Raw genomic sequence first — 12,029 nt, 5'->3', positions numbered from 1 at the left:
CTTGCCCCAGTCTCACCAGCATTTGTTATTGGTTGATTTTTTATTTTTTGGTAGCCATTCTTTTCCCTACTGCGATGAAAATTATACAAATATCCCAAGAATCAAAAACTGTTGGCATGCATTTTACTTTATTAGAAGTTGGAACCTGCATTGTGTTGTCTTAGTTACTTTGTTACTTTTCTCAAATGCTGGGAAAAAATACCTAACATCCAAAGTTAAAGGAGGAGAGATTTATTTAGTTTAAAGTTTGTAGAAGTTTCAGTCTATAGTCTGCTGACTCCAAGGCAGGATGGCACATGGCCGAGGAGCAACCATTTCCTGGCAACAGAAGTCAGCAAAAGCAATAAGCGAAGCAGTAGAGACCAGCCTTTTTCTGTGTCTTGTATTGTATGCTGACTACCCAACCTAGGATTAGTGTAGCACTCACACCCTTAATTTCAGCATTTGACCATGAATCAGTCCCAAGCTCTAGATTCAGCTACCTCCAAAAAGCCTGCCCCTTCAGACCATACTATGGTGTTTATTCAATTACTAGTATTTATGAGAGAGTAAAACTGATCCATCTTTGTAGTATATCATTCCTGTTCTAGATTACAGCAGAAAGATGAATATTTTAAAAATATGAAATTTTTAAGTAATTTCAGGCTATATACTTTTTGCTTATTTGGTATGAAATGAATGAATTTTTTTCTTGCTCTTTATCTTTCAAGAGAGTATCTTTTATAATCTTCCTAAATTGAATACTGAAATCTTTCTTAGTCAAGTTGAGATTCCAATTGTGAGAGCTATTTGAAAACTCTTTAGAGGGGTTTCCTTGACTAGTTTTCCAACATAGATTTCCAATTCCATACTTTATATATTGATCTGTGAGAAATTAATGCCCTAAAAAATCTGAACCTCCAGGAGCCCCCTAAGGTAACAAATTCTTGCTAGATTTAAAAATTTATCTTTCAAACTGTATCATTTTCTGTACTTTAAGAGGTGTCTTATGAATCTTGAATTGAGGTTTGAAAAAGTTGTGTGAGTAGATTTTTTTTTCAAGGCACATTGAGAAATAATTTCTATAATTTAACTAAATTGTATGTTTTCCTGGATTGAATTTATGAGTTTATCACTGCATTTTTTTCGTTTGAAGTAAACACTGGGCTTCTTTTACCTTTGTCTAGAGGAGATATAGGCCTAATACAGACATAAAGGGTGAGAAGTATTATTCAGAGATAAAGTTAGGGGTTAAAAAATTAAAAGTCTTTACACACACTATTCTACTAATGCTTCTGTATTTTGTGAACTCACTACTCTTTGAAGTTGGGTAGTCTTTACATATGCGATGGTTTTTTGATGACCTTAGTTACTCCTAGTGCTATTTAAATATTAAACTGAAAGAATATATTCAGAACACAAAATAATCATATCCTATAGAAAAAGAAAACTAAAGTAGTATATTAAAAATCATAGAAATAAAAGATTTTTAAATAAATCATATTATAAAAGGAAAATTTTATTTACATAATAATTCACAGTACATGTTCTTTTTATGCGTTACTCTTTTCTTGCTTACTAGTTATGCAAATGGAGTTTAAAAATTATTTTTTAAGTATTTTAAAGCCTGATAGACATTAGATGTCTTCCTTTCAGCCTGAGAAGGGGCACCCAAAGAGACATCAAATTTTCAATAATATCTTGTAGGGTATTACTACTTGTAGGATTAGTTAATTGAAGTGACTTTAGTATTTTACTGCTCTATTTCTGAATTGTATGTATGTGCTATGAGTTCTTATAATTATATTTTGAGAGTTTAAAGAGCAATTGGAGAATAAAAGCAAAAAAAAATAAATATAATTTGCATTCTAAATATTTTAATAATAAACATATTACATATCTATTCAAATTCATATATTAATTTCCTATTCATTCCTATAATCTCTCTCCCTCTTTTTCTGTCCTTTGATAGATAAATAGATAGATAATCTTCCATATTAAAATGGTTTTTAATTGTATATTATGTGGGTCTAGGAAGTCTTAGTTGCCTACTTTGCTTATCAACACTATTAACTGGTAAGTTTGTGATATTATATATATTCTTGAGTATGATAAACATGTATTTTCTTCTACAAGTTATTTTCCCCTACTTTTGTATGTTAATGAAATTAGTGTACATTATTGTAAAAAGATCCTAATCAATATTAAAAGCTAAGACATACTATAGCTATTAAATGGTTAAATGATTCTGTAAAATGAGTAACCTTAATTCTATAAGAACTTTTTTCAAAATCCTCACTCTGATGCTCCAACAGCAGCAAGAGGCCTAGGGTCTCTTTATAAGTTATGCTGAATGACTGTGAGTGTATTTTATGGAAAAATTGGATGTGGTGTTAGTTCCCATTCCTGACCAACTTGCTTTTGCCTTCTTTCCTAGGAAGTGTGTAGAGAGCTTTGGTGTCTCAGCAAAAGCAACCGCTGTGTCACCAACAGTATTCCAGCAGCTGAAGGGACACTATGTCAAACTGGGAATATTGAAAAGGGGGTAAGCTCAAGTGATTTACTGGCTGTTTGACATGTAGGCTAAACTGATAACTTTCCAATGCTGCTTTTCAACCACTAGTAAATCTGTGTATTACTTTAAAATAGTAAATTCCTGGCCTGATTGTTTGTTGTAATATCTTGATATCTGCAAATGCTATTAGTGGATTACTGTAACTATTTTTCAGGTAAGTTTCTCCTTTCTGTTGGTACATATATGTATGTACCAACAATTTCATAGTTATATACTATAGTGCATTAAATCATATAATATAACCTAGCTTTTTTTTCTGTTAAATGGTTACTAGGAAACATTATGTGTCCCCAAAATGAACTTTATACTCTAACTAAAGTAACTTTTAAATTACAATATAAGAGGAAGGACTGATAGTAGAGGAACAGTAAGATTGTTCATTGAACATAGAATTTAGAGCTAAATAATTTTAGTGTCTTTGATCTAATTTTCAAAAATATTACTAAGCATAATTATATGCTACTTCTGAAATTCTCTAGGAATTGTTATATTTGTAAATTCTAAGCATTATTGTCAAAGACTGGGTTTAAAAAGTACTACTGCTTGTCATCTGTTCTCAGTTCTGACTTCTTCCGTGTTAGCTGGGCTACTTTCAACAAAGATTATACTGAATCTCAGTTTGCAGTGGGATGTTTAAATACAAAGAATGAAAGCTTTCGGGCAGCTGTCACAGTTTATTAATCCTTGTTGATGGTTTCATTCAGGACCTATGACCTAATGCCATGTTGATGGGTTTTCCATGCTGAGTTTCAGAATGTTGGTAAATTGGGCTAAATATATGAATTGATAGGGTCATTTTAAAAGCATTAAGAATTTTTTTCCAGATTTTGTAAGTACAATAAAAGTATAGAAACTTTCACGCATTACCAAAAATTCCTTCTTTTTGTTCACTAATGTACTAGCAAATATTAGGAACCACATTCTTTTCTAGGTTTATTTTGGAACCAATAATTTGTGTCAAAAATAAGTAGCAATTTACATCAGTCTGTACTTAGAAGAAATATACAGCTGTAAAGAGACAAACTCAAAGTAAGAATCTGCTTATTTGCCATTGTTTTTATACTTTAATCTAGGCTTGTTTAGGCTTGTTTTTCTTTCTCTAGAATAAAACTCTCACAAGCCCTCATGGCTTTTTATCTTTATTTTTTATGATAAAGCATAAAAATGCTTTTAAACATCTCAGAGGCCTCCTATAAGTGTTATATAAGATATTATCATGAACACATGGCTCAACCTCACCAAATCATTTAAATTGAAAAAGCATATTTAAATTTTTATCATTTCTGCTCAGCAGAAGGGCCTTCAAATGTCATATTTTACAGCTATGTGCATATGGAATAAAGATAACATATTTCTTAGAAATTACGATTTTGAGGGGCACTCAGAAAATACCCTCAAATCATATTTAAAACTAAAGATATTGAGTTTAAATTTAGATAAGCAAAAATATAGGAAATATAATTATTCCTATAATAAATATTCCTATAAATAAAAATAAGCACAGATAAAAGAAAGCAGTTAATGTGGGAAAAAATGTATTTGATATCTAAAGACTGACATTCTTAATCTAGGTTAATGATTTTCAATTTTTGAATACTAAATCCTTTCTTCCAATGAAGTCTACAGAATTTTAACATATACATTTTTAAAAAACATACAGGAATGCTGTGGTTTAAAGAACCCCTTGCTTTCACTTTACTCTGACTAGACCTTTGCTAGCTCCTGACATATCTCCAAAGAACAATTTGGACTGCATGAAAAACTACTGAAGGACTTTATAAATGTAGCAGTTTTGTGTCAAATGAACATTTTGTTCGTGGCATTAAAAGTAGACTACTATAAAGTCAGTATATTGGCTTTTGTCTCTAAAATTAATTTATAGATCACATCTTGGTCATATGTCCAGAAACATGAAAGTTAGTTTAGGAATGGCACTAACAAGTCTTAAAATGAATGAACATAGAATAAAAACTACAAAGGCAGATTACTAGAATGGGGAAAAAGGAAAGGAAAAATATAGATGATCTTCAGAGCATCCCCAAAAACTGAATTTATGAAGACTAAGAGAATTAAATCTTTTTTTTGTACTGTGGATTGAACTCATGACCTAATACTTGCTAGGCAGGCACTTATGCCACTGAGCTGCATCTTTGGTCCGTCAATTTACATTTTTAAGAAAAACAAAAACATAAAAAGAACTAGACACATGAGATAAACGCTTCTCAATTTACTTTTTATTAGATGTATTTACTGTGCTATTTTCTATATGAATTTTTATTGTTGGTTTCTATTATTTTTTCCTTCAGAGAGATTCATGTTTGCTGTTGCTAAGTGCAGACTTTACATTTAGAGCTATATGTCTTTGGAAACTAAATCGGAGCTTAGAATTTTTTTTCTTTGTTTTTGTACTGGGGATCGAACTCAGGAACTTGCCAGGGAAGCACTTATGCCACTGAACTAAATCCCAGAGCTTAGAATTTTGACTTAAAGCAAAATATCCATGCAAAGTGCTAGCAACATAATTAAAGAAGACTTTTCAATTAATTTTATCAACTTTGGTTAGTCTGTAAATTTGCCATCTAAAAATAGTTGACATTCCTAATAACAATGATGCTAATGTTAAGGAATATTTTAAAAGTACAGATGCTATGCTAGACAAATATTGCTAAGTACTTCTGTTTAATGTTAACATTCTTCTGTTTAATGTTAACAAAATCCTCTGAGTTGAGTACTATTTTAATTCAGTTTCACAGATGAAAAAGGTATGAGTAAGGAGCCAAAGATTACAGAGCAAGTTAATGGTAGAGCTGAGTTTTCATCCTAGGATTGATTGTCTGATTCCAGAGATGAAATCTTTGCCCCCTTATACTGACTCTGAATTATCGTATCTTTCAATGAAAACATTTGCATAGGAAAAGCAGTTTTTTGTAGTCACAGTAAAAAAGTAGGTCAGTAAGTCTGAGATAAATGTTTAAAATGTAGTTAAAAATGCATTTCACCTTTTAATGCTAAATGATTTAATTTATGTACTTGTAACCATTTCTTAGTTCAGGAATCATAATAAAGAAGGAACATGAGCAGAACATTGAGCTAAGAAAAAATGTGACTGTGTGACACCTGGTAAAATAGTATACATTTTAAATTGAGAGAAAACTGATTTCTACATATTTCTTAGTATAGTGAGGCTGGAGTGAGATATCTCCATGAAGCCCTCTAAGGGCTTCCTTAGAGGGAAGCTACTGTATTTTACAAGAGTATTATCATTACTTTTCATTATTATTTTTCCAATAATGATATTAGATGATGATGAGCAGATAATTCATTGATGGTATATCTTAAGTGGAAGCAGTTAGCATCAGAGAGTATAAGGATAAGTTTGTGTGTCTCGGAGAGTTGAGTGGAATATTCACAATCTTGAATCTTAACTCTTGAGTTTCAAAACTGCTGTCATCAAAAGAAACAAGAAAAACATACACCCTGTCTAGCCAGCAGAATAAAACCAAAGCAGCTCAGAGTTTTCTGAATAAATCTTTTTTAAAAAGGGAGGGGATCGAAATATTGCTTGAGTGATAGCATAGACATATCCAGAGAATTGAATCCATGATGATCTCGTCAAATTCTGGCTGCAAAAGATATGGGATTCCTGCCCGGGGCCGCAGTTCCACAAATGTTCCATGTAAGTATGGGAACTGTTCCATGCACATTTAGCAGATGGAGTAAGAAATATGGCCAAAAATTAAAAACTGATCTGCGCGTGAGTCCTGGGGGGTCTGACATCGCTATTACAGCCATTGGAAGTTTGCCTGAATAAGCCATTCAAGGACTGAATAAGAACCATATGGTCTGAATGGATGTGCTCAGGGACAGTAGCATTAACCAGAGGAAATTTGATGAGCCCAGGCAGTGTGCTGGTACTCTGTGTCCATGGGTTAGTCTCCTACAAATCAATCAACATGACTTTGAGCCAGAGAACTTTCCTTGCATATAGCATCAGTAATAGCCCTTTGGACAGAAATCAGAGGGATACCATATTTGATGAAATAGTAAATAAGGATTTAGATTGTAAAAACTTCAGTAGTCATGTTGGCATTGTTACTGAGCAGGATATTAAGGATAATCAAAACCCGATCCTTATAATCCCTGTTGGTGACCACAAAGGTGGTTTCAAATACTTGGTTTAGTGCCAAAAGATTGACTTAATGATTCTACAAGATTCATTTAGAGATATAACCCAGCATTTGGGATTACAAATAAGTGACATTGATTCCTAATATCTTTTCATGGGAAACATACGGTTGGATTAGAATATGATTGTTATATGCCTTGCTAAAACTTGGGATACATAATAGGACATTTGCAGCCTTAGATCTTACCTTAGGGTAGAGTATATATATTGATCAGACCCTTAATTATAAACACTGGAATTGAAGAAAGAATAGCTCTTCTGATTCTTCTAAAACTTTAAATACTACAGTATGGAATGACAATTTATAATTTAGAATTTGGACTTTAATGTAGTTAGAACTACATAATAGAAACACAGCACTTTTAATACTGCTGTGCTCCAACCCTCAGCATTTCTGACTTGTAAGAATATTGTATATTGAATGACCAATATGACTTTCTTTTAAAATCTTAGGATTTCCTTTGTGATTGCTCATTCCAAATGCTGAGTGAACCCAGTTCTGTTTATCACAGGATATATCATGACATCCTAAAATTGTTCAAGTTAGAAAGAAAAAAAAATATTTTGTAATGCTGTGTGTATTCATCTTGAAATTTTCCTACATGAAATTCTGACAAACTCTAAAGTTAGATTGATGTATAATATACCTGAATTAAAGTGTCCCTGATATAGTTCATGAAATTTAGTAATTCAGTAACAAGCGATGGTTAGCAATGAATATTATTGTCATTTTAAGAAGCCTTTTAAAGCTTCATTGGCATATGCTATCTTTTTAGATAATGTGTAAAACATATTGAATTTAGAAAGAATGTGGAAACCAGAGGTTGGGGATTTAGCTCAGCGGCATAAGCACCTGCCTTGCAAGCAGGCGGTCGTGAGTTCAATCCCCAGTACCGATAAAAAAGAAAAAGACAAAAAAAAAAAAAAAAAAAAAAAAGAAAGAAAGAAAGAAAGAATGTGGAAATACAAAATATAAATATGAGGTTTTATTCTTAGAATGTGATTGTTTGATGTCTTTCACCTTTGTGAAACACACATGATTAGTAAAGGAAGGCCAAATTTATCCAATACATGTGTTTTAATTTAGACTAACAAGAGTGCTGTTTAGAACTATCCCAAATCACTAGATTTGTTACAACCTTTGAGACTAAAAGATTAGAACCTGGTTTACATTTGTCTATTTAACATTCCTAGTTTAAAAAAGTAAGATTCTGTGTCTCTAGATATAGCACTTTTACAGATTTGGCAACTTCATGTTAAAAAGAATAAAAACAAATGATCTACATTCAACGTTTAACCTTTATATGCTCATAGGATTAATATTCTTAAGTTCTTTATTTGGTGGAGTTTATTATTCTATTCATGATTTACACACATTAAAGTTTCTATCTTATTGATTCATGCAAACATCTAGAAAAGTGCTCAAATCATTTGACCCACATGAAGTTCCCTATGGGCTTCTTCAAATCCTTTTTTAAAGTTGTATTACTTCTTTCTCTTTAAAATCATAACACTGCATCAAGATATTTACTAGCAAGGAAAAAAGTAGCAGGAATTCCAGATTCTTTCATATAAATTCAAAAGAGAAATCAGAACAAAACAAAACACACACACACTCAAAATCAAACAAATTTGATAGCTTTTAACTTCTTTGAAGGTATGTCTGCTCTTAACTAATTTTTGAAGTTGTCATAGTCTAAACCAATATAGAATCAAGAACTAAAATTCATTCTCATTTTATAGTTAAGGAAATAAAGTACCATGTCTTGGATCCTAAAATATTACTAGAATGAAAAGTAGGATTTATGGTAAAATTTACCTACAGAAAACAAAGTTGTTGTCTTGTAAACTAGTTAACTAAGATGTTAACTCATTATTAAAGACTAGTCTCTTGTCAACTGCTAAATAACTGATATTTATAGTAACTGTATTTTAGCCACTTTATTTTTTTAACTTTCTTTTAAAATTGTTTATTATGTTATATCTTCAAGGAATTGATATAATGAAAGCATTAATGTATGCAGTAAAAGTACTTGTAAATTATTTATAAAATATGACAGAAGATGTTAATGACAAGAACTTAATAACTTTTTTTAAAAAACTAGTGTATTTGTCTTTTACCTTAAGAATAAAGTTTATTTTTAATTTTTGTTTCAAATGTGGGGATTGAACCAGTCCTGTGAGTCCTAGGGAGCTGCTGTACCATTGAGCTACACTCCCCAGTCCAAGAACAAATTTTAAAAGGAAAACATGGTTATTTCTATGACTTTTTTCACTACCCTACATTTTGTAAGCATCCTAGAAACATGTAGAGTAATATCATTATTTTGTTTCATGTCCTTGTGGCCTCACAATTCCTTTTTCCCCTGAAAATGAAAGAAGTGCAAATTTTCCCTACAAATCATTGTGTACACAAGGAGGTGTGAAATAACACATGGTGTTGTAACTCAGTATTATTGTTGTTTTTTTAAAATCTTACTAATGGTTTTTTTTTTTTTTGTGGACAAAATATAAGATTATTCTTAAATGTCTTTAAGCATTTCTTATGCCTCCAATTGATATTTTTCCCACTGATTTTTGTGTATTTTCGGTCAGATATTACCCTTTCCTCCCAATAAGTAAGCCTGGGCAAGTCTTCTCTTTCAGGTTCTGGTTTCCTCATCTGAAAAAATATTTAGGCCACATGAATCCTGAAGTCTATTTGAGCTTTAGCTCTAACTCTCTGTTTATGGGAAAGCAATGTAAAATCAAGCTTTTATGTTACTTGAAGTGAGTAATGTTAAGTCTCTAACTTGAAAAAGTAGATGTATTTTATTATATGAATTGGTTCTAGGGCCCATTTCTATTAACTGCAAATCAGTAATTGCTGGCCAGGACTACAATGCTCAGTTACTTGCCTTTAAAAAATAGGTCCGGGGTATAAATAGTCTTATATACAACTACTTTTAGTAACAAAAATGCAAAACTGGATATTATTTGCCCCAAGTTCTGATTTTTATATAGGTAAATATCTAACATAATTGATATATCATTATAAAACAACTGGCGATCTACACCAACCTGATAAGTCAATAAAAACTGGTAGGAGACACATTCCCTCCCCACCAAGTACACATTATCAGCAGTCTTACTCCCAGAAGGTCTATTACTATGTTATTGGTTGAGCTGACTGACTGATCAGTATTTTAGATAGGTGATTGTTTTTTCTTCATGATAATTTTCATTGTTCAAAACTTACTCATTTAATCTTTCTTCATAGTTTTTTTTTTTTTTTTAGTCTTGCTAATTCCTTAAATTATATAGTCTGGGCTGCAATGTATAATTCTCATGTCTTAGCCTCTCAGAATGCTGGAATTATAAGGCATGTATCACCGATTCTAATATTTATCAGTCTTGGAGTCAGAATGTTTTTCTTAACAGCCAACCAAATTTTGATTTCCTCTTACCTAACATTTTACAGACAAGTGATCACTACTCAGCACTCTTATTAAAAGCAACAACAACAAAAAACCCCTTTTATGTTGTTGCAACTCCTAAAACAAATCACTGAGATCCAATTATGTACCCATGGCCAGGGAACCAAATACGAATTTGACTTTCTTAACCCTCGAATACTATAGTTCTTTCCTGGTATGAAGTAACCAAAACATGAAGCAGAATTCCATAAGTATTTATTTATTTACCTAAGTATTTATGTATTTATTAAATGTTTGTTGCATGCCCAGTACATTCTAAGTAAAACACTCTGTGATGATGGAAATGTTCAGTATCTGCTTTGTTCACATAGTAGCCACTAGCCAAATACAACTATGGTACTCTTGAAATTTGGCTAGTAGGTCTGCATAACTGAAGTTTTTCTTTTAATGAATTTAAATAGCCATATATGCCCTCAAAAGTCTTGCCTTCCAAGAAGGGAAAGCAAAAAAGTAATTTAAAAGATTAAACAGGATAACTTAAAATAGTATTAAATCAGCATTAGAATAGTATTAATGGAGCACTAAAACAGATTGGAGATACAAATCACCGAGTACAGTTGTGCTAAGGCTGCAAAAGTTTTATGTATAAAGAAAAAAGAAAGTAAGCCAATGTGTCTGGAGCAGTCAGTGCAAAGAAGAGACTAAAGCTGAAGAAGGATGCAGAGTTTAAGTAGGAAACCACTGAGGTCTTTTATGAAATAAACAAAACGATGTGATGATATAGTTTTTAAAATTATGTTTGAATTACCTATGTAAAATAAATTCTAGTAGAAAAAACTGAGGCAAAGTGACCAGGTAAAAAGCTACTCTATTTGCCAGATATATCTTGGAGGTAAAACCAAAAAACTTGGAGATGGAATCAGTATAATGAACTTACAATTTTCTAAGTTTCACATGTCATAGTCCAATTACATTTTCACATAAATTTTATTTTTTATTTAATAATCTAACATTGCAGACCTTCAACTTATTCCCTATAGTTATTCCTATAAACAAATGACTTTCATATCATCAGTTGGGCTTGTCAGTATTTGATAAAAAGCCTACAAATGCTTGGTTTTTTTCAAAAGACTTTTGTTTTGCCGTGTTCTGCAAATAAGATTTATCATGCTAAAGTTATGAGCTGATTATGTGATGTCTGCATCTCAATAAATTATTCCTGGCTTTCTACTTAGGTGCAGTATGTGTGGTTTATTGCTGGGAGTAAAGCTGAGCAGAATTCCAGTACACATGCTCATGCAGAGGCCATACACATGGCTAGTCAGTGTATATAAGGGGTTTTTTTTGTACCCAGTCCCTAGTGTCTTGGCATTACTTTTATTATGTCTGCAGTGCTCATGTAGATGAAATGCCACAACACATTCCTTTACTATTGTAGCCTCAACCAGTTTTTTTTTTAAAGAAAGAGCAATTACCATCATAAAAATTCCTTACTGAGGAACTTTCCATATTGCGTTATCATTCCCTGAGTCTAATAATAGTAGTATGGATATAAAGAAAATTTCTAAGGAAAATGCTATAGTATCTAAAGAGACTTTGAGGCCTGTGGCTTGCTCTGTAATGAAAAACATTAGAAGTATGGGGAAGAAACAAAGAAAAAAAGGGCAAAATCAGTCTTTTTAGAACACCTGGTACATGTTAGAGATTTATAAATCATGGTCAGCTAAAGATAATTTGCAAATCATATGCACCTTCACCAGAGTCTAAACACAATTAAATAACTGTGCTATTTTAAGCATGCTGATGTCTAAAATTGATCATTACCTGACCTTTTTGTATTTCTATCCTGTTAGCTCTATCTGCCTAAAAACTA

At 31.9% G+C, this 12,029-nt stretch overlaps 1 protein-coding gene across 3 annotated transcripts in view; it reads left to right on the top strand.

The window, feature by feature from the left end:
• The window catches only part of Adamts6 (ADAM metallopeptidase with thrombospondin type 1 motif 6), a 280,941-nt gene that overhangs the window by 162,143 nt on the left and 106,769 nt on the right, over nucleotides 1-12,029 (top strand). For all 3 annotated transcript variants that reach the window (XR_010050518.1, XM_063258246.1, XM_063258247.1), the window contains one exon: nucleotides 2,417-2,524. Coding sequence is in view for 2 of the 3 variants with exons in the window: in XM_063258246.1 (XP_063114316.1) it covers nucleotides 2,417-2,524 (108 nt within the window). In the remaining variant the exon portion in view is untranslated. The remainder of the gene's footprint in view (nucleotides 1-2,416; nucleotides 2,525-12,029) is intronic.

Source organism: Cavia porcellus, unplaced genomic scaffold (assembly GCF_034190915.1).
Source record: "Cavia porcellus strain 051 isolate PalLab524CR breed Dunkin Hartley unplaced genomic scaffold, mCavPor4.1 scaffold_11, whole genome shotgun sequence".
NCBI lineage: Eukaryota > Metazoa > Chordata > Mammalia > Rodentia > Caviidae > Cavia > Cavia porcellus.
Note: the sequence above shows the minus strand (reverse complement) of the source record. Positions and strands in the feature narration are given on the sequence as shown.